This window comes from Zootoca vivipara, chromosome 2 (assembly GCF_963506605.1).
Source record: "Zootoca vivipara chromosome 2, rZooViv1.1, whole genome shotgun sequence".
Classification (NCBI taxonomy): Eukaryota; Metazoa; Chordata; class Lepidosauria; order Squamata; family Lacertidae; genus Zootoca; species Zootoca vivipara.
The window spans coordinates 11,845,774-11,869,043 of record NC_083277.1 but is presented as its reverse complement, the minus strand read 5'-3'; the positions used below and the strand labels follow the sequence as shown (position 1 = coordinate 11,869,043).

At 48.3% G+C, this 23,270-nt stretch overlaps 1 protein-coding gene across 1 annotated transcript; it reads left to right on the top strand.

The window, feature by feature from the left end:
* Positions 1–1,131: 1,131 nt before the first annotated feature.
* On the top strand, positions 1,132–7,592 carry LOC118080116 (zinc finger protein RFP-like). The gene is made up of 6 exons (XM_035105046.1): positions 1,132–1,551; positions 2,972–3,202; positions 3,652–3,674; positions 5,395–5,513; positions 5,796–5,831; positions 7,078–7,592. Exons 1-6 carry the CDS (start codon positions 1,132–1,134, stop codon positions 7,590–7,592), a joined length of 1,344 nt encoding a protein of 447 aa, XP_034960937.1.
* The last annotated feature ends 15,678 nt before the right edge of the window (positions 7,593–23,270 follow it).

Below are 23,270 nucleotides of genomic sequence, written 5' to 3'. Positions count from 1 at the left end.
AAGACTGCAGATTGCTGCTCTTCAACAGCACAGTGGCGTCTCCCTTTGAAACCTTAACGCTGAGTAAGGCAGCCTTCGAGTCTGTTACAGTACTTGAGTGCCCGGCAAGACTGAAATGCTGCCCCACTAAGTAGCTCCCGCGTATTGCCATTTTTAATAGCTGATTTGTGAAGGTTTATTCACATATGTAGAAAGAGCCTGCTTTGTTTAATGTCAATCATAAATATTAGTATTAAGATAAATTGTACGCCACTCCTGCTGAGCAGTTTTAACACCTTAAATATATCACAAACACAATCTTTTTTAGAAAAAAACACCGCCACCATTTTAAAGCAGCACAAAAAATTCAGGCAACATATCCTCTAAGTAAGACACCATAAAAAAAACACAGCAGATCAACAGAAATACAGCATAACATGATGATTGCAGTCTTAGCTGCATGGGAATATATAGGCTACAACAGGCATCCCCAAACTGCGGCCCTCCAGATGTTTTGGCCTACAACTCCCATGATCCCTAGCTAAGAGGACCAGTGGTCAGGGATGATGGGAATTGTAGTCCAAAACATCTGGAGGGCCGAAGTTTGGGGTGCCTGGGCTACAACTTGCGCTTGTTTGTCCTCCCACCCTCACATTCCTTTTTCCTTTTGTGTTGTGTGTGAGTTGTTGTTTTTTAAGATTGTGAACTTGAGGGCAGGGACCACTTTAGCAGAAAAGGGCATGTGACATGTTGCCAATGTGCAGCCCTAATGCGTGCGCAGTCGGCATATGCGCAGAAGTGAAAAAGTGTGCTTTGCGCATGTGCCGTAGCGGCGCTTCGGCATCTGAAAACCTCGACTTATGAAGACGGCCACGGAACGGATCATCTTCGTAAGTTGAGATACCACTGTACCTGGTATCTGAAGAAGTGTGCATGCACACAAAAGCTCATACCAATGACAAACTTAGTTGGTCTCTAAGGTGCTACTGGAAGGTTTTTTTTATTTTGTTTAGAAAACCTCAAAGCAGTTTATTAATCTCAAAGCAGTTTATTAACTCACCTTAAACCTCAAAGCAGTTTATTAACTCACTCCTTTTGATGTGCCCTGTTTCAGATTGAGGTGGCGCCGCATCCCTGCCAAAGGTTCAGCCCATGGGTGACGGAAACTCCATGAAGCGGTGCCGGTGCGTAGCTACCTGCCCCATCTGCCTCTGCTATTTCACAAGCCCAGTGCTGCTAAACTGTGGGCACAGCTTCTGCCAAACATGCATCACGAGGTGCTGGGAGCAGCCTGGCGCAACTGCCAGATGCCCCGAGTGCAGAAAGGCTGTCGAGAGGACCTTCAGGCCCAACAGGTCTCTCTCAAACCTCGCTGAAATACTCAAGGACTGGGACGTTTCTGCAGAGCGAGAGGCTCGAGAAAAACGGGACTCGGAATGCCAGAGGCATCGGCAACCGTGGGACTTGTTCTGCGAGGACGACCACGTCCCCTTCTGCGGAGAATGTGCCAGTTCCCAAGAGCACAGGGGCCACAGAGTGGTCTCCGCAGAAGAAGCCGCCCAAGTATACAAGGTGAGAGTGGGCAGTGGATGGGAATGACCCAGCTTGAACACTGAAGGCTGCCCATAAATCTATTCAATGTGCTTGTAAGCGTACGATTTGGACTTGGAAGGCATAGGAATAACCTTCAGGGAGTGAGCCTCTGATTCAGCTGCACTTCAAATCAGGTGTAGGGAATCTTTAGTCCTCCAGGGGTGGCTGAACTACAACTTCCATCAGCCCCAGCGAACATGGGCAATGGGAGTTTGGTTCACCAACACGGTGACAGGCGATGGGGTCCTCACACCTGCTCCAAGTGTCTTGTTTTGACGGGTATATAAAGTAAACCTCTAAGAGGAAGAACACCCCCCAAAAAACCTGCTTCTTCTTTTTCAGGGACATATCAGCAGTTGCTTGCCGATTTTGAGGAAGGAGAGAGAAAGACTTCTGAGCTATAAAGCACAAACAGAAATTGAAAGGCGGCAGCTGATTGTAAGCATCAGCAGGGCTGAGAAATGAATGAGACGTAGGATCGGTTTTGGGGGGCTGGTGGGAAACAAATATTAAAAGCAGAAGGGTCTGAAGCAGCTTTTCCTGAAACAGATTATATCTAGCATATATAGGTATACTTGTATGTGGGTTATCTAGTCTGGTTGCAATGCAGGAATCTTTTCCCAATGTGGGGCTTGAACCTGTGACCCTGAGATTTAGAGTCTCATGTTCTACCAAACTGAGCTATCCCTTGGTCATTTATTATTTCACCCATATAATTGCTTTGCAACCCAGCCAAATGGGTGGGGTATTGTTATTATTTATTATTATTATCTTTGTCATATTATAATATATATCCTTTTAACAAGACAATAAAAGGCTGCTTTTCCAAAACTTGGCAAGATTCAACTTGCCCCAACATTGGAAGCCCTGCACAAGGATATAGCTCACTTGTGTAATGGGGCTTCCTCCTTCCTTCCCCCTCCCCCCCCCAAAAAAAATGGCTCCCTGGTGTCAGGAGAACAGCACACAGTGGGAAGAGAGAAGGGGTCATTGCAGCTAGCAAGATGGAATGTAATAACATAGCATTAATTCCACCCCTTGGGATCTCAGATGCTATGGGACTACAGGTCCCATTATCCATGACTGTGGGCCTCGTTGGTTGTGAATGTTGGGATCCAGAGTACAACACTTTGTGGATCTAAGGTTGGGGAAGGCTGGCCTGGCGATGCAAATCAGCTCTGCTCCTCAGGGTGTCTCTTTCCTTGGAAAGGTCTGGTCTCCCATAAGAATGGCCCCTGTAATTCTTCAGCAAACTCCTCCCCTGCCAAAACCTGATGTGATATTTGGGGCAATTCAGAAGGGACCTTCTCATCCTACCTCTTGACAATGCAAAGGCCGGCTGTATTCCTCAAAATGCCCTCCTTGGCTTCTCTCGCTTTGCCCCATCTGCTTGTTCTAGGAGCACATAGAGGGAGAGAAGGGAAAGGCCATAGCCGAGTTCAATCAACTGCACCAGTTCTTGGAGGAACAGGAGGAGCTTCTGCTGGAGAAAATGCAAGAGGTGGAGGAGGAGATTGCAAGGAAAAGGGAGGAGCACCTGGACGGGCTCTCCAGGGATCTCATACCCCTTGAAACTCTCATCCTGGAGATGGAAGTGAAGCTTCAGAGGCCAACCAGTGAAGTCCTGCAGGTGAGACTGAGCAGGCCAGAGCCAAGGCTGGTTCCAAATCAGTGTGTGCCTGCAGCTACGTAGGAAGTGAAAGGGGGCAGTTTATAGAGCTGGCAGCCAAGGCTGTAGCATACCGGAGCAAGAAAAACAAGAGGGGCAATTTGCTCATCTCTTAATGCAGAGTAGAGACGCCTGCTTAAAGTAGGTGGGATCAGACGTTTTCTGCTCTTTGCTCATGGTTGGTTGTCTAATGGCTTCCAATGGCTCATTCTTGCCCCTCTTCTGTTGCCAAAGGGAGGCTGCCCTGGGTGAACCTCTGCTGCTTCTTTTAAAGAGGTTGGTTTATCTTCTGGGGCGGCATAATTTTAGTAGTCGGGTGCTTATACTTCAGGGCATGGGGTTGGGCAGGGATTGTAGCCTGGTCTGGGGCAGACACTAAGCTACCTTTTCTTTCTCTCTTTTCCTTGCAGAACATTGGAAGTGTTTTGCAGAGGTAAGTGGAACCCGTGCATATCCTTCTAAACCTTTCTGGTTTTTTCCCTCTGGGAATAATGTGACCGGCAGGTAAAGAGCCTGGGGCTGTTGGAGGTGCTCATAAGCCTCTTTGACCTCTAGGTTTTCACAGACAGAAATGGGCCTTAAAGTTGAAACCTACTTTCATTCCCAAAATCAGTGCTCCTTCCCATTCCTTACAGTAGAGGCTTTCAACCTATTTGGGTCCACGGCTCCCTTGATCAGCTAGGTACATTCTTTCTGTGGCACCCCTGGGGGCTCAGTATTGTCACCCCTTGCCTGCAGAGCTGGCAGCCCCTCACCCCTTTTCAAGCCCTCCCTTCTGGAGCATTCCGTCATCCTCCTCTCCCCTCTCCTTGGGAGTCCTCTGGGCAACCACGATTGCCGCCCCTGGTCTCTGAGCTAACCCTCCCTGCCCCAAAGAGAGGTGCCTCCTCACACTGCCCCACAGGGGCCTGGGAAGCACCCCCTGGCCAGCCCCAGAGGCACCATTTACCTGGGGAGCTTGCAGCCAGGGCTGCTGCAACAAACAGCTGTACAAGTCTTTGGGAGGTGGAGACATGAGAGGGCATCCGAGGAGGGAAGATGAAGATGAGGAGGAGGAGGAGGAGGAGGAGGAGGAGGAGGAGGAGGAGGAGGAGGAGGAGTTTGGATTTGATATCCCGCTTTATCACTACCTGAAGGAGTCTCAAAGTGGCTAACATTCTCCTTTTCCTTCCTCCTCCACAACAAACACTCTGTGAGGTGAGTGGGGCTGAGAGACTTCGAAGAAGGATGACTAGCCCAAGGTCACCCAGCAGCTGCATGTGGAGGAGCGGGGACGTGAACCCGGTTCACCAGATTACGAGCCTACCGCTCTTAACCACTACACCATACAGGAAAGAGACAGAGTCCAGTGTTGCCCATGGCACCCCTGACCATCATTCAAGGCACCCCAGGGTGCCACGGCACACTGGCTGAAAACCACTGCCTTACAGCATACTTCCTCTTGCTGTTGCAGCAATACGGATTGTCGTTCTCTATCCCCGCATGGCAGTCTTCCACTTCGAAGACAGAATTTCTAGCAGTTCTGTCTAGCTTCTCTTAAGTTTCTGTTCTGAAGAGTGACTGTTGTCACTTTCCTTGTGCCTGTGGTTTTTGTGTGGTTTTAAACCAACCTTGGGGTTCTGACAGGAACTGAGAGGCCTCCAAACACAACCAACCAACCAACCTCTGGACCCCTTAATCTCAGTAAAAATAAATATTAATAAAAGGACCTACTCATATGATGCTGACCGAAAAAACCTATACTAACCCTATGCAACAGAATGAAAGAACAATACAAAAACAATAAGAATCTCTCACTCTTTTCTCTTTTTTCCCCAACTGCAAGATGTCTACAACAACAGTGTGTCTCACTGCATGTAAACGAAATGTGAAAAAGACTGTGAATGACAGTGGGCACAAGAGATGTACTTTCCCCTATTTGTTTGTTTTGTAAGACAAATTGTTAATAAAAACTTTTTTAAAAGGTGGGATAATCTCAAAGTTGAAATATCAAACATCAGAAGGTGTGTTATACAGAGTTAGGCCATTAAAACAAAAACTAGAATATATTGGGCATCCCTCTTCCTTCCATGTATTTTGTTTTAATGCTTGTTTGTTTAGGACTTTGGACCGCATGGAGGGCTGCTAACTTTTTTTTCTGGTTTTCTTTTCAGGTTTGAGGAGAGAGGGGCATTTGAGACACCAATGGTTTTTTCTGTTCCTTTGAGATGGAGGGCCTGGGACTTCAGCGATGTGACCCCCTTTCTGGAACATGTCATACAGGAATTCAAATGTAAGGAAAACGGCTGCAAGGATTTTGTGCTGGCTGTGATTTTGGTCCAGGTCTGAGTGTGGCGAGGAGTAAAGTCCTTTGTAACGTTGCCGGGGCCAGGGCTATTGAGAAAGCAATTCTTGTCCATTCCGCTAACATTGCTCAACATTGCTCCTGCAACCTCAGGCCATAATATTTTTTTCTTCAGAATTGTTTTGAAATTGTTCTTCAGTTCATCTTTCCAGTCAGTGTTCAAAGCGTAACCGGTGTGGTGCTGAATCTCTCTTCCTGTTCTTTCCCCAGACACGCTAACATCTGATCTGAAATATTTGCAGAAAGGTAAGCTGTGAGGTTTGATAAAGAACCACAGTTCCCAGCAGGCCCTGACTTGCTTGCATTTTGCTGCAGTTCGGGGGGGTGGGAGGATGGGGAGATGACCCTGGAACAATTAATAGACCATTTATGAGTAGTGGGAAAGTTATGATGGAGGAGTTTTCTACCAACTTTTTATTCCCCCATCCCTGCTTTCTTTTAAATAAGACTTTGAATCATAGTGACCAGCTAGATGTCTCTCAGAAGCCCAGAATCAGGGCATGAAAGCAAATTTCCCCCCCTCAGTTGCTACTCCTCAGCATTCAGCTCTCAGGTACAGCTACTCACTTGCCTGTACTTAAGTGGCATGATATATTTATTTTGTTATGGTTAGCAGGAAGCAGTGTTTTTCTGCCCTTCTACTAGAAATCTTCTTGTTCAAATGTGGGCAAAGTCCAGAAGAAAGAAGAGCATCCCTATCTTTAATGTAGCTTCTGGAGCAGTGTTCCCCAAACTTGGGTCTCCATCTGTTTTTGTTTTTTTGGGCCGAAATTCCCTTCATCCTTGACCACTGATCTTGCTAGCTATGGATGATGGGAGTTGTAGTCCAAAAGCAGCTGGAGACCCATGTTTGGGAAACACTTAAGTTCTATTATTCCTGGTAAGACCACTTTGATTCCCTCCTGAAAGAATAAAGACACAACAGTCTTCTTTTAAAAAATAATAAGTTTACTCACATTCAGTTCACAGTTGGATCCCTGAAGGCAGACTTTAGCTCAGACATCCCCAAACTTCGGCCCTCCAGATGTTTTGGACTACAATTCCCATCTTCCCCGACCACTGGTCCTGTTAGCTAGGGATCATGGGAGTTTTAGGCCAAAACATCTGGAGGGCCGCAGTTTGGGGGTGCCTGCTTTCGCTTATAGTTACAGAGACAGTGTAGCTTACATCCTTGTAAGGATGGGCCCATGTGCTGCTGGCACAGAGCCAGCAGTCTAGTCCAAGAGAAGAAATGGCATCAAAAGAGGAAGGTGGCTGCATGACTGGACCTTTAGTGGGGTCTGGAAGGGCCATGCCCACCTGCCTGGTCGCATGCAAAGGAAGGATGCTCCAGACCAGGTGTAACAGGAAGTTCAACTGGCTGAAGGAACATTCTCCTCCATGTCCACTCTAGGCAAACAGGAAATGTTGTATTTGACTGCTTATGTTACATCCCACGCCCAGCTGGTTCTGATTCTATTCTCTTCCGTTTGTCTCCCCCAAACCCCAATAGCAAGAGTAACTCTGGATCCAGTCACAGCTCACCCCCAGCTCATTCTGTCTGAGGATCGCCTGAGCGTGACGTGCGGCAATGTTTGTCAAGAGGTGCCCGACCACCCGCAGAGATTCAAGCAAATGACTGCTGTGCTGGGATGCGAGGGGTTTAGAACAGGCAGGTTCACCTGGGAGGTCACTGTGGGAAATGAGGGAGAATGGGCTGTGGGGGTTGCCAAAAGTACTGTGACGAGACAGGGAGCCTTTAGCTTTACGCCCATGGAAGGGATCTGGGCTATGGGGAGGTGGGGAGGTCAGTACAGGGTCCTCCACGACCGCCATTACCACCTGCCCCTAAGTGGGGATCTGCGGAGGATCCGAGTGACTCTGAACTGTACCGGGCAGCGATTGGCCTTCTTCGATGCCGAGAAAGGAAATGCGCTTGTTAGCTTCACGGAAACTTCATTCTGTGGAGAGCTTCTGCTCCCCTTCTTTTGGCTGCAAGAAAGGGCCAGCCTCACACTCTCTCCCTAGAGTAGGCAAGACAGCGCAGAACAGCGTCGAGAACAAAGTATTTCACATCTGGCCAACAGGTGCTTTTATTACAGAGGGCGAGGCAAGGGGGTACTGCTTGAGTTTTCAAGTGACTTGGGAGAAACCCACGAAGCATTGGGGTCACTTTCCTGAAGGATTAGTGAAGAAGCCCATCAAAGGGGGCCCAGATGGGCGAAATACTCCTCTGCAGGGCAGAATGGTCCTCTCTCTTCAACCATCTTTGTATCTCCTGATATGGATCCCCACCAAATTCAGCATACCATTGTGGATTTCTCAGTGCAACTTATATGCCCCAAAGGCTGTCTCACTTGGGAAAGCAACTCCAAGATTTTGTTTTGGTGGGGGGGTTGACTTTAAAACTACTGGGTATGACTATGATGAAAGCGGAAACATTCCAATTTGTCGTTTTTTTCTGAAAAGAATAGTTGTTTGTTCAGAGAAACTTCTTGCATTATATTTTTTTAAAAAAAGGTATTGTACTGGGGCATATTTTGGGCACATAAATCCATTTTTTGTTCTTGTGTTAATGGTTTTTCTTGCTCTTATATACCTCTTAAGAAACGGACCGGCCCCAATTGTGTATGTATGTTCAGCTCTTTATAGAAAAACAGGTGTTCTTCTTTTCCACTCTAAATGTATTTAAAGAAACTCGTATAAAAAAAAACACACACACACACAACCAAGCCGTGCTAAAATAAAATGGCATAAAAGTTACAGAGCAAAGCCTTAATTATTAGTAGAGTTCTGAACTCTTAAATGCCATGGTGCATCTGCAGCAGTGCAGCTGGACGCCTTCATCTGCCCCAGCTGCAACAAAACATGTCTCTCCCATATCTACGGTATCTCTACAGTCACAGCAGGCACTATTGCCTTCCAACAGCCCCCAAAAGTGTACTCCTCCATCATCTCCCGAGACAGACAGATGCCAAGAACCCTAGGTCCGTCAAACAGACTCTGGTGTAAGCTGTAGGATGCCCTAAGAACAAAGGACAGTGTCTCTGGATGCATGTTCAGCCCAGAGATTTGCGATCAGGAGCAGAACCAATCTTGGTTCTGTCTTGGGAGACAATGGTTGAATGCAGCTTTGGTGCTGAATGCATAACCATACCCTCTGACGTTCCTCCAATAAAAAATAGGGACAGCTTAAGGAAAAGCGGGACATTCCGGGGTCAAATCAGAAACCGGGACAGCTTCTGTAACTCCGGGACTGTCCTTGGAAAATAGGGATACTTGGAGGGTCTGTACTTGGGAGAGGGGCATAGCCAGTCTTTTAATGGCATTTGGTCGCCCTGGAGCAGGTGTACCATGGCATTTGTTGTCTGTGCTCCTCCCAGCGGTCATTCCTACTTTGGGCACTGCTATAGATGGCAGTGGCGCTGTGGTCTAAACCACAGAGCCTAGGGCTTGCTGATCCAGGGCTGTCTTAAGGGTATCCAGCGCCGTGGTGCAAAAATTTCTCTGGCGCCCCCCCCTTTTCCCTCCAACCTGTGCGGCTCCCAGCTCCGAGTCAGAGTGCAGAGATGGGAACTCACCTCCGGGAGGGATTACCTGCTGTGCCCTGGCCACAACGAGTAAGGGCAAGCAGCCTTCAAGCCCTGGGCTTGCTCAGGATCCCAAGGATGGGAAGGAGGTCGGCTCTCCCCCACCCCACCCCACCCCCCGCGGAGCCAGCAGGGAGAGCTCCAGACTGCCAGAGGGCTTATGAAGGCCCTCCTGCCATCCAGAGCCCTCCCGCTGGCAGCAGAGGCCAGATGGGTGCCACGGAGCCTTCCCGCCGGCAGGGATGACCCTGGCGCTGCATTTCATTGTTAAGTGCTGCTGCCGTGTGGCGTTGCCTCTACCAATGAAACGCAGTGCCAGGATGAGGAATGACCCTGGTGATGCAGGGCGGAACAGGGTCCTAGTGCCTGCTCTGCCTCGCTTACCTCCCTGCTCTCCCCTGAGCGGCACAGCTGGCGGGTGTGCAGGAGGTAAAAGGGAAGCCGCCGCGCAGCTCCCCCACTTGCTGGGGCACCCCTGAGCGCCCAGCGCCCCGGCGCACTGCACCAGTAGACCCAATGGGCAAGACGGGCCTGTGCTGATCAGAAGGTCGGTGGTTCAAATCCCTGCGATGAGGATTCAAAACACTTTTAATTGTGCTCAGGAACATATATATTATTGTTTTATCTGGGTTGTTGTTTTTAACTGCTATGCCTTTTCTTTGTTTGCTTTCTATTGAGGGTGCTTTAATGCCCAATCGTTTTGCTTTGTCTATTTCAATTATACGTTGATTTTATGGTTACAAACCACTTGGAATCCATCTCACCCACTAAAGAGGAAAACACCTCTTTCTAGGGTTCATCTGCTCTCTCACCTTTGGGGCTTACGTATACAAGGCTGGGTTAGCTCAAACCCTAATTTTTAAGGCAGAGAATGTCTTACTGTCTGAGCTCTGTTGGGCGAGCACAGCAGGGATGGGATAAAACAACACAAAGTCTGGATCCGACTTTGTATTTGAAATAAAAAGCTTGAGCCCCCCCTCTTGACTAGACCCAAACCAGAAGATGGAAAGGCTGATCCCCTACTTCCTGAATTCTGGGAATCCATTCCCCTAATCAAGATCTGTTGCTTAATCCCTGCCTACTGTTGGTAATCACATCACATTACTGACAAGATTCCATTGTCTGCTGGAGGAGTGATTTTGTAGAAAAGGGTTCCTGCCCAAGCTAATAGCTTGAAAAATGTGATTGGTCAGATTAACTCAGCTTCAAAGTGACAATGGCTGCCGGAAAAGAGAGAGAGCTAACTTCCCCCCCTTGTGTCCGCCCTTCCCCAGCCAGGAAAATCTCATAACCTCAAGCCTCCCAACTACACTACAGAGGGACTGATTCCTGTCTTATGGTAGGGAGGAGGGGCTGTGGTACAAATGGATAGAGCACCCCAGTCCTTGGCATCTCCAGGAAAGGGTGGGGAAAGATCCATGTCTGAAACTGTCAGTTAGGACAACTTTGAGTTAGTTCAGGTGTGGGGAATCTTTGAGCCTCCAAATGGTGCTGCACCATGCTTGCTGGAGCTGATGGGAATCGTAGTTCAGCAATATCTCAAGAGCAAGATGTTTCCCCTCGCCTCCCATCGCTCCTGAGCTAGAGAGTCTGCATAAGGCTGCTTCGAATACATGGCCATAGGACGCTGGAGAAAACAGCAACCCAAAGTAAACAGCAAGCAAGAAAACAGATACTCTCCTATTTCTTTTAACTTAAATAAATAAATAAATAAATACAATAAAAGGCATTTTCTTATGCTAAGACCTATGCCTTTTAAGGGAAAGGTGGGAGGAAAAGCAGGTTGCAATGACATGAAGTGACAAGAAAGAAGATTTCACCTAAACATTAGGAAGAACTTCCTGACAGTAAGAGCTGTTCGGCAGTGGAATTTGCTACCAAGGAGAGTGGTGGAGTCTCCTTCTTTGGAGGTCTTTAAGCAGAGGCTTGACAGGCATATGTCAAGAATGCTTTGATGGTGTTTCCTGCTTGGCAGGGGATTGGACTGGATGGCCCTTGTGGTATCTTCCAACTCTATGATTCTATGATTCTATGAATTATAACTACTACCAGTGAGTTCTTTTTCTTTCCTTTTTGAAAAAACAGTGCTTGTACTACCCATGAAGTTGTTACTGTAAGTGCCACACTTTTAACATTGGAAAACAAAGGTGCAGGTATTGCATATCCTTGACTACCCTTGACTAGCCTTGACTACTTGAATGCTTTGATGGTGTTTCCTGCTTGGCAGGGGGTTGGACTGGATGGCCCTTGTAGTCTCTTCCAACTCTATGATTCTATGACTACCCTTAGGGGGGAAAGCACTAACTACGATGATTATTTTTTGGTTTTGTTAACGGAGAAATCTGAGGGCTCCCTTGGAGGACATCAGCCAGGAATACCAGAGCAAAACAGCTTGGTCTTTATTGAAGACTGTCGCGACAGGACTCCCACCAGCAACAAGATGAAGCAAGATGGAAGCCCCGAACAAAAGGAGATGCCAACATTTCTTAGCTGCTAATCCCCATGTTGGGTGGTGCTGTGGGTTAAACCACTGAGCCTAGGGCTTGCCGATCATAAGGCTGGCAGTTTGAATCCCCGCGACGGGGTGAGCTCCCGTTGCTCGGTCCCAGCTATTGCCAACCTAGCAGTTTGAAAGCACATCAAAGTACAAGTAGATAAATAGGTACCGCTCCGGTGGGAAGGTAAATGGCGTTTCCGTGTGCTGCTCTGGTTCGCCAGAAGCAGCTTTGTCATGCTGGCCACATGACCCGGAAGCTGTACACCGGCTCCCTTGGCCAATAATGTGAGATGAGCGCCGCAACCCTGGAGTCGTTTACGACTGGACCTAATGGTCAGGAGTCCCTTTACCTTTTTAATCCCCATGTTACACCCCCTCCCAACTACATCACTAATACATCATGGTTACATCATGAAAGGGGAGGTCTGGTGACAGTAATCTGAGCATCCTGGACCCTGCCCCATGCCTCCCCTTGCCCTCCGCCAAAAAAAGTGCCAAGTGTAACAAAAGAGATATTTACGTTTCCCTGTTTCCCAGCCAAGTTAATCACATCCTTTGGCTTCATCTGGGTTTGTTATTTCTGGAATGGCTACCTGTCTGGCAAAGGGAAAGCAAGCAATGCAAAAGTCCCCAAACACTCCACTCAATAATACATTGAGAAGCGAAAACTTGTGGCATGTGATATGGATGTTGCCTGGAAGTGATACTTCCAGGCTGAACCCTTTGACTGATCGGGAGAAGCTCCGGTGACTTGGGAAAGGAGAGAGCTGAAGTAGCAGGCGACGAAATTTTAAAAACCCACCCTGAGAGGCTATCTCTCACCTTTGTGATTTTGCGGGATGAGAGTAGTGTGCAAAGCAGATCCAAGGCGGAGAATCCTTCTGTCTCCACGTCCAGCAACTTGTAGCGCTCCTAACCCGGCAGATTGAGGAGCAAGGTGACCCCTTTTTTGCCTGATCGGAGCAGCGGGCAACTGTAAGATTATTGTGATTTCGAGGAGATAAGTGATCTGATGGTCAACTCCCTTCCTGTCTCTGATTATCTCTTCCTGGCTCTGCTTATCTATGTTTGAATGCTTTCTCTATCCTGGTCAGTAAAAGCCTTTGATGTATGGCCTGGCTTTTTGTCTTTTGGGGTACAGTACCCCCATGTTTCCCCTTTTTAAAGACACCGTCTTATAACTTTTTTCCCTCAAAAAAACACAGGGTGGCTTACTTTCAGTGGGATGTCTTATTTTTATTTTTTTATTACCGGTACGGTTTTTACGGCTCAGGGTGCTGCTGGGCTCTCTTGAGTGCTCGGCGCTGCAGCAGCCACCGGTTCCGGGTGGCGGGGCGGCAGGCGTCCTTGGACGGGCCAGGCAGAGGCCGCTGGCTCAGGCGCTCCGCCCGCCGCTGCAGGGCGCTCCAAGCTCCTTGACCAGGCCAGGCAAGGAAGAAGCAGTGAGCCCAGCGGTGGCGGCAAGCACAGAAGCGGCAGGGACGGCAGGGACGAGAAGGCGGAGCGCGGGGATGCAGCCAGCAAGGCGGGAGCACGATCAGCTGTTAAGCGGAGCTCTTGGAGCACCGCTTCACAGCTGATCGCGCTCCTGCAGTGCCGGCCGCATGAAGTGACTCTGTGAGTGGAGGTGCCTGTGGGGGTTGGTTTCCACGGCGCAGAAGTATGGCTTATTTTCGGGGTATGTCTTATATTTCTCAAATGCTTAAAAACCCTGCCATGGCTTATTTTATAGTAGAAATTGGAGTTCTTGGTAATGTTATAAGGGGCAGGGTAAGAGGAATTTGCCCCCATGCATTACGAGACTACCAATGTACAGAGAGGGGACAGTTTAGCCAGAGAGAAGCCATTTTCTTGACTTCATGGTTCAAAAGTCAAGAGAAGCCTATTCTGCCGTATCAAGATAAATTAATCCCCTGCTGACCCAGACAGTTCCTCCAGACCTCTTGGAAAACACACGCACCCTTTTACATAACCCATTGCTAAATCCTGTCTCACACCCACATGGAAACTTGCATAATCGCACCTCCAGCCAGATAACCAAAAACGATAACGATCACCCATTCTCGGAACTTCCACCCTCCCAAATCCCCGCCTGAGGTGCCCTCCCTTGTACTTTTCATGACCCAGATTCAGCTGAACCATGGACCTTTTTAAGATATATATATTTATCCCTAATAAACTATTCCGTTGTTCCTTTAGTAATGTTATGGTGTCCTCTATCATGTTACCCGATGCATCTCCCTATTCTCTACTCTGTATGAAACTGTATCTATTTACGAAACCGCAATAATATAACCTTGCACTGATACCTTGAACCTTTCTATCAAATTGTACCTGTTTAAAAAATCCTGCCATCCTGAAGAATTAATTGTTTGACTCTACTATTTGCAAAGGTTTCCACTTATGCACCCTTCTAAGCTTTTAGTTCGTTGTCCTTGATAAAATGTTATAAGCTGTCAAACATCGCTCTGAACTGTGAACGTTTTACCGCTGTTAGAATTGTATCCTCTCTGTGTATTATTAGTTACTGTATAATATCTTCTTCTTCTTTAACTTTAAGTGTAGTCCTTTCTCTCTATTGCAAACGTTGAATATTTGTATAAACTTTGTTGCAAGTTAATAGGCACCTCTGTGGCACAACATATTTTACGGACTGTTTCCACTGTTTCTTGATACCACACTGCCACCTAGCCAGTCTAAAAGAGCACGACTCAAATACACACTTTCAGTGAGAACAACAATTTTATTTGATAAACAGGTGTTATCAACAATCTTCCCACATCCGCAGAGTCTTCCTGTCAAACAATAAGGAGACATGCATAATCATTACCTGGACTATCACCATGATATCTTACATCAAGAATTCCATCAACCCCTTTGTCCTCTCGCGATTACCCCCTCCCAGAACCCATTTCCCCACCTTTTATGCAATTCTGTACTATTGGAAATGAAACCTATAAATTTGTGAAGCTTCCTTTGTTCGGGGTCCCTTCACTTCAACTTGCTTGTGTGGACGGATCGCTATTGCAATAGCTTTATTATTTAATTAATAAAGTACCTTGCTTCGTACGTCCTGGTTTGGCCTCTGTTATTTGGTAGGCAGGAGACGCTCAAACTTCGTCTGCCTGCCAGGATACCTGGACTCTTCCTGGGTCAAGGATCCACTTAATTCTAGGACCGTGTAGCTCTGCAAATTTTTACAACAGTTTGGCGACCACTTCGGGGACCCAGTTTTGCCTTGAGCTCCGGGTTCACTGAGGAAGGGGAGCCCAGCGCGCCCTTGCCTCTTTTGCAGGGGGGTAAACCAACCTCAGGACCCGAGGCGCTTGGTAGTAATTGAGAGTCCAAGCGGGACCCCCAGGACGAAGCAACGTTTAAAGGGACAAGGCTGTTTTTTCTTCAGGAACCAGTGGGAAGCTGGAGACAACGGGATTCGACTGAAAGGATCGGTCGTGAGTATTAAAAGGGGACACGCGGTGGGCTGATTACTGCAGCAACTAAAATTCTAAAACTTCACTCTTCACTGTTCTCTCCTTTTCTGTTTCTTATCTTGGGCTCTAGTTGCAGCTAAGCTGTAAAGGCATAAGGGATAAAGAAGAATTAGAGCCTTTGGGATCCGTCCTTTCGTTAAACGAAATACCCAGAAGGACGGACCCAGCTCGCTCCTGCCAATCTGCGCAGGAGTTCTGAGCAATCTACCCAACCTTTTTTCCGTATTCCTCTGCTCTTAATCTTCGGGTGAAGCCGCCCCTAGACACCCCCGATCCCCACCGGGAAGTGACGGGGTTGTTCTAGATCGCAAGGTCACCCGTTCTTTTCAAAAAACCTTCCTTCCAAGGCTAACCACCCGGCATTGCGTGGGCAAGCGTCCAGGGCAGGTAGTCTTTCTATTAGATTGTAAGAGGCAGGAAAGTTGCTGCAGGACCCTAGGCAATTGATGACCAGAAGGGGGTCCTTAGGTATCTAGCTGCACCAGGCCGCCTAGTAGTTAGTGCACGCGAACGGCAGGCAGGAACACCACAAGGACGTGGGGGTGAGTCATAGACTCGGGAAGTTAAGAGTGTCCAGGAACAGGGTCGGGGACCCAGAACTGCAGTATAAAGAGCCAGAATAAACATGGGTGCGCATAATTCAAAGGAATTCCTGTCCCAGACTCCCAGCCGTGGCAAAGCTCAATGGAAGCTTCGCCAAAGTGGGGACTCTGAGGATGAAAGCCCATTACAATTCATATTCGAACATTGGCATGAATTACCTGGGGTGGAAAAACTTGACAAAAATCGGCTAAAAAGACTCTGTCAGAAAGACTGGATCCGCGTCACTGCGGACCATCCAGAGGGGGAAAAATGGATCCCGAGAGGTTCCCTTAATGCCCAGCGAATCTCTGCACTAAGAATAACACTGGAAGACCAATACCCCTTGCAAATTCGATATCTCAACTTATTTGAAAAGGCAAAAATCCTTCTTAAAGGGACTGAAGGTCCAACAGCCCCACAAATGCCAGTAATAACGGAAAGGAGTTCAAGACCCCCACCGTACCAGGAAACAATTATAGAAGAGCCGGTAGACCAGCTCTGCAGCCCTGCCGAAGCCCCGGCACCATCTCCTTCTAACGCAAACAGACAACGGGAGGCTGAGGTCCAAGACTCCCGGAGTGCAGTGGAGGGCGGATCTGTAACTCCTGCCATGCCTAGTCTAAGTCCAGCACCTCAGGGCAACCTCGAAGCCCGAATTCCTGCTGAAGTACCCCCCCAGCTAAGTCCTGTTGCTAGCAGAACTCGTAGTCGTGACCCAGAAACCAATTTAGTGGAGCAACTAGTGACAGTTTTATCGGAATTAAAGGGATCGTCCACAAAGGAAAGAGACCCCATAGAAAAGGAACCAGAGGCTACCGAGAAAACCCAGGGACAATATCCCTTAAGGTCAGTCCCAGTTTCAGATGGGACGAACTTCGTCTATTCCCATGTTCCCTTTTTAACCTCAGACCTACTGAATTGGGCTCAGCAGATGTCGACCTTAAAAGACAATCCTGACATGTGCTATCGTAAAATTGCCATTATTTTTTCTACTCATAATCCCTCCTGGGCAGACGTACACATGCTCCTGAATGGTCTTTTTAATGAGCCCGAACGGGAGGAGATTTTAGAGAAAGCAACAGAAGCCCTAAAATTACCTGATGTCCAACTCAATAAACCTGCAGGGATCGAGCCTCTAACTGCAGCCCAACTTAGAACCGAACCAGAATGGGACTATAACACCACGCCTGGGATTTGGTATCTGAAGGCGTTTCGAAAAGCCATCTTACATGGGATAAGGCTCGCGGGGAAAAAATCTACAAATTGGACTAAGATCAGGGAGGTAACCCAAGAACCTGATGAAACTCCCACCGCCTTCTATACCAGGCTAATAACCGCCTTTCGAACATGGGGGGGGATCGATCCTGATACCCCAGACAACCAAGTAGTGGTGAAAAGCTTCTTTAAAGACCAAGCTTGTCCAGACATCAGAAAATTCCTCTCCCTCCAAGTAGCCTATGAAGGGAAACCCATGAGTGAGATCCTCGGGCTTGCGAAAACCATTTATGATGGAAGGGATGAGAAAAAGAAAAAGGAGGCAAGGAAGGAAAAGGAGGACGATGCTAGAGTCCTCGCCTTGGCTTTGAGTGCAGCCAGTACCGCATATAACCCCCAACCTAGTTACCCCTTCAGAAATTCAAAGGCTCCCACACAACCTAGAGGGATGAACGCACATGCAAATCGACAAGCCTCTCCTTACCAAAGGGCTAACAATGTCCAGCATCGAGAGACCACCTCTCAATGCTTTTTCTGCAATCAAATAGGGCATTTCAAGCGAAATTGTCCATTATTCTTAAATACCGTGGCACCAAAACCAGCTCTAGGGATGGGATCCAATGCAGCACAAAACCCTAACCCGATAGCGCCAAACCCTTTCCAGAATCAGCGCCCATTCCAACTACCGCTGGAATTTAACCAGGAGCAAATGCAACCCACTCTTAATTCAGAGACTAACCAATGACAATTAAACGGGGATCCTTCAAACCTTGCCCTGGTATGCCCGACAATTGCCTTATCAGCCCATGACCCCATATGCACAATCACCATAGATGGCCATGAGTATCAGTGTTTACTAGATACAGGGGCAACTTTCTCAACTTTAAACGACAGTCATCTGAGGTCCAGTCAGCAAAAACAACGTATAATGGGCATTGATGGGATCCCCAGGACATGCGCTCTTTCAGAGCCAGCGAAAGTAACGATAGGGCCCCTGACTGCTGAGCACTCATTTCTACTGACCCCGAGCCCTGTCAACCTACTAGGGCGAGACCTACTATGTAAATTACAGGCAACTATAACTTGCAGCACTGAGGGTATCTACCTCCACATGCCAGAAGAGGCGGCAGTCTCCTTTCAAGGCATTTTAAAGGAAGAAAACCTGACTGATTTAGAAATACCAACCCCTCTGATTGACAAGGTACCAGTTCACCTATGGGGAAATACTAATACCTCTGTGGGACTCTTAAAATCGGCAGATCCCGTTGTTATTAAATACCGCACCGATGTCCCATACCCCTCCATCAAACAGTACCCCTTGCCGCAGGAGGCAATAGAAGGATTGAGGCCAATGATACAGGATTTTATGGATCAAGGCATCCTTGTTCCCTGCGTCAGCCCATGCAATAGTCCACTCCTGCCGGTACGCAAGCCATCACCCCCGGGTGCCCCAGTTAAATACAGGCTTGTCCAAGACCTCAGAATTATCAACAACTTTGTGATACCCCGCCACGCCATCACCGCCAACCCTAATACAATTTTGACCGGAATCCCACCAGATAGTACATATTTCAGTGTCATTGATTTATGCTCCGCCTTCTTTTCCATAAGAGTGCATGAGAAAAGCCAATTTCTGTTCGCCTTTACGTGGGAAAAAGGACAGCTGACTTGGACTAGACTCCCACAGGGATATGTAGAGAGCCCAACAATTTTTGCTTGTGCATTGCATAGGGACCTACAAGACCTCTCCTTTCCTGCTGGCTCCTCCCTTTTAATATATGTAGATGACTTGATAATTTGCTCCACCTCCGCAACTAATTGCCACATGGACACCGTCCATCTACTAACCGCCCTTGCCGACAAGGGCCACAAGGTCTCACCAAAAAAACTACAATATTGCCAAACTGAAGTAAAATACTTGGGCCACATAATTGGCCACGGAACAAGAGCTTTGACAACTGAAAGAGTAGATGCTATAGCTAAGGTTCCCCTGCCAAAGACCAAGAAACAGCTCCGCGGGTTTCTAGGAATGAGCGGATTTTGCAGGTCATGGATCCCAGGGTATGGAGAATTAACCAAACCCCTTGTAAAGATGACTAATAAGGACGAACCAGAACCCCTTGAATGGTCCAAAGAAAGCCTACAAAATTTTGAAACTATCAAAAGGGAACTGAGGTCCGCTCCAGCCTTAGGATTGCCAGACTACCGTCTCCCCTTTTCGCTGTTCGTGCATGAACAGAAAGGGGTAGCCTCCGGAGTTCTGACACAAACCTTCAGAGGCCAGGAACGTCCTGTCGCCTACTACAGTATTCAATTAGACCCGGTAGCTAAGGGGACTGTAGGTTGCCTCAGGGCGATTGCTGCCGCTGCGGAATTAGTGGACAGAGCCCTAGAAATCGTTCAAAATCAAGAACTAATCCTAAATGTACCACATGCTGTAGCCACCTTGTTAAACTTACGAAACTGTCAACATTTTAGTAACGAACGACTAAATCAGTACGAAGCTGCCCTGCTCACACCATCCAACGTGCGCATTAAAAGAGTCAATACCCTAAATCCAGCCACCCTACTGCCTCTGCCCGACGACGGGACCCCCCATCACGATTGCACCTTAGCAGTCCGCTTGGCCGAAAGGCCACGGGAAGATTTAGACCACCTTCCCTTGGAAAACCCAGATATCTCAATCTTTACAGATGGAAGTTCCAAGGTCGTGGCTGGAACAAGACAAACTGGGTACGCTGTGGTAACACACGACACCATCCTAGAAGCTGCACCTATAAACCCGCGCTACAGTGCGCAGGCAGCTGAGCTTATTGCCCTTATCAGAGCTTGCGAATTGAGTGAAGGCAAGCGCGTAAATATCTATACTGATTCCAAATATTGTTTCGGACTGGTACACGCTACGGGTACCCTCTGGAAACAGAGGGGATTCCTAACAGCTGCAGGAACACAAATCTCTCACGCACCGCTAGTGAAAAGACTAATGGACTCCATACATTTCCCGAAGGCCATCTCAGTAATACACTGCAAAGCACACACAAATGGCACGGACTTTGTCTCCTTAGGGAATAGTATTGCGGACGCCGCTGCCCAGAAGGCAGCGGCCATGAGAGGGGAAATGTATGAAAATGAATTTCAAGCCATCTTAGTTCCAGCCGATGTAGACTTCAATCGAATGTATCGCACCGCTAGTGTAGAAGAAATAAGCTCATGGCAACAACTGGGGGCACACCAAAGGGACAATGCGTGGGTTTTGCCGGACGGACGTCTAGCAATGCCTAAAGCCTGGGTACCCCGCCACCTCCGGGTTTTACACAATTTCACACACTGGGGAGCAAACCGCCTAGCAGACAGCATCCTTAGGCATTGGTATGCCCCAGGTGCACACCAATTTGCGAAGGCAGTATCCAAAAATTGCACCATCTGCGCCGGATTCAACCCAAAACAAGAACCACGCAAACCACCAGGGTCTAGACCTTGGGCATATATACCCTTTGAAAGCCTACAACTAGATTTTGCAGAACTCCCGAACTGTATGGGGTTTAAACAATTACTTGTCATAACAGACCGACTTTCAGGTTGGCCAGAAGCTTTTCCATGCAAACGAGCAAATGCTCAAACCGTTGCCAAAATCCTCATGCAGGAAATAATTCCCAGATACGGAGTTCCACGTCGATTAGACTCTGACCGTGGGACACATTTCGCTGCAGAGGTAGTTCAGTCTGTCACCAAGGCATTTGGAATTAAATGGGAACTCCACACCCCGTACCATCCGGCCTCTTCAGGTCAGACGGAGCGGATGAATGGACTTATAAAAACCCAATTGGGAAAAATCTGTAAGGCTACCGGGCTAAAATGGATAAATGCTCTTCCGTTAGTCCTACATAATATTCGTAGCCAGCCGAGAGGACTCTTGAAACTATCTCCCTATGAACTCCTGTTCGCCAGACCCTCCCCGACTCATACCACCCAACTCCCCGTCTCTGAGCTAGAGACTGGGGAAAACGAACTGACTGTATATGTTACACAATTACAACGACAACTAAAGAAACTACACCATTATGCAGCGACCTGTCAGAATGTTCCCCTTGATGTCGATGCTCACTCCTTCACGCCTGGACAGTGGATTTGGGTTAAAACTTACAGGCGAGCCACCTTACAACCCCAGTGGGAAGGACCCTACCAGATTCTCCTGACGACCCCAACTGCAATCAAGGTCTCTGAACGTTCTGCCTGGATTCATCACACCTTCTGTAAGTCCGCACCAAACCCCAACGACCTGGGTGACGTTGCAAGGACCTCCCCATCTTCCATCAACTCCACCGAAGACACCGTCCCACTCGACAATCCCGCGCCAGCCATCGAATCCCCCCAAGACCCTCCCGAGGAACCCACCTCGATCCCAATAACAGCCAAGGAAGGTGACCAAGGAGACCTGGAGAAGTGGATGTCAAAGATCCTTGTAGTACCTGAACCAGACGACCCAGATCATCCACCCATACGAATGCAGTTCCGGAAACAGAAATGCCACGACACCGGGAGCGGGACCTGAAACCCCAGTTTTTGTTTTACCTTCCCTTTCTCATACCACCTTCCCAAAACCCAACCCAGTTTTCCCACCCTCCTCCCTTATCTTTCTCAAACCCAAAAACCACCACCCCCTCCCTTCCCTAACTGTATCGTGTCTGTCGAGTTCTTTCTTTTTATACAGATTTTCGCCTCTGCCAACCCGTGAGATGGACCGGACCCTGCTCCTGGGATACTGTCTCGCCTTCATCACCTACGTCGCAGCCCAGCAGCTCAATTGTGGAGAAAATCCTTCTGAGTTCTTCTTCCTGGATCATCGGACCGTCGACTCCTCTGACCCTACTTCCTTGAACAACCTTGGAGACTTCAAATTCTGCCTTCCCGGAACTAAGAGGTGGCTACCACATGCCTTTCGACCCCAACTGCGAGGCACCCAAACCTGGGAATTACTTATAAGGTCTGCCTCCTTCTCTATATTGGGACGTGCTTTCTTTACCCTTGACCATTCCTGGAACCGGTTAACTTGCCACAATGGAACTTCTCATCAGACCCAATGGGGCACCACTATTAAGACTTTTGACCCCGCAGAACAAGGACAAGGACTTTGGGGGGAATACACGGACTCTATGCATTATGACTTTTGGACTTATGGATTCATGTGTACCAATCCATCCACTGCTACGACCATTCAAGGTATCTGCGTTCGAAAATTTTGTTGTATATGGGACATAGGGACGGCATCAACCTGGGAAGGAAATAGGTATGTCGAGGGATGGTTACACTCAGTTGGAGGTGGGGCTAGTACGGAATGGGACCATGTAGGACCCCAGAGATGCGGGGGAGTCTCAACTGACCTACACTTACTCCACCGACAGGACCCTTTACAGCCCCTCGGCACTGCCCCTAGAAACGTCAACCTTACAGGACTTCCCTTGCCCCCGCGCATTTCCGATATCTCTGCATGGCAAAGTAATACGTACGTCCAGCTCCTTCAGCGGGCCGCCCATGCCACGAATTTAACTGACTGCTGGATCTGCACCCATATCCCATCCCACATAGAGCAGGGAGTGCCTTTCGTTGCAAACCCCCTCACCCTCCAACAGTATAAGAGTACCTACCTCCTGAACCGGAACCTTACTTTCTTAAAGCCCACTTCACAGTATATATACCTGAGTGGTGAGTCCCAAGGACCCATTTGTAGAGAATTTACAGGAACTGGAAGCCATGTGGGTTCTAGCAAATGCCCCGTTACGATCTTAATAAACCCCGGAGAGGACCTCACCTTAGTCAGGAATCACACGCATTCCCGTTCTTACCCTGATCTCAAGTCTGCCCTGACAGCCGTCTTGTTCCCGTTCATTCAAGAATCACCCATTGACGGTCTCATAGAAGCCTTTAGCACCGGACGAATTGGGAAACCCCTCAGCGGGCTATTCTGGCTCTGTTCCTCCCGAGGTTATACGTGGGTCAGTATTCACATGAGAGGATCCTGCTTCCTCGGCCACATACACCCAGGGTTCCGGGTAACCCAGGACTTACCTACCGGCCGCTTGAGAAACAGGAGGTCCCCGACTACCCCGTTAAAACCTAAGGCAAAGGCAGAGACCTGGCTCCGCGCAGTGTTCCCAGCCTATGGGGCTTTCTCGAACCATATGGACATCTTAAAACTAACGGATATTTTGTTGCGGTTCATCAATGAATCTGAGGCCGCCACGCTAGCAGTGTTAACAGAACTCACTCAGGTCCGATCCCTCTCTATTCAGAACCGCTTGGCTCTTGATCTCCTCCTGTCAGCGCAGGGCGG

What these genes read in the sequence shown, in the direction of transcription:
- LOC118080116 (XM_035105046.1), top strand. Translation starts at nt 1,132, where the DNA reads ATGGGTGACGGAAACTCCATGAAGCGGTGCCGGTGCGTAGCTACCTGC. An exon ending in CAACCAGTGAAGTCCTGCAG is followed by an intron (nt 3,203 to 3,651) that starts GTGAGACTGAGC and finishes TTTTCCTTGCAG; the next exon opens with AACATTGGAAGTGTTTTGCA. An exon ending in TGTCATACAGGAATTCAAAT is followed by an intron (nt 5,514 to 5,795) that starts GTAAGGAAAACG and finishes TTCTTTCCCCAG; the next exon opens with ACACGCTAACATCTGATCTG.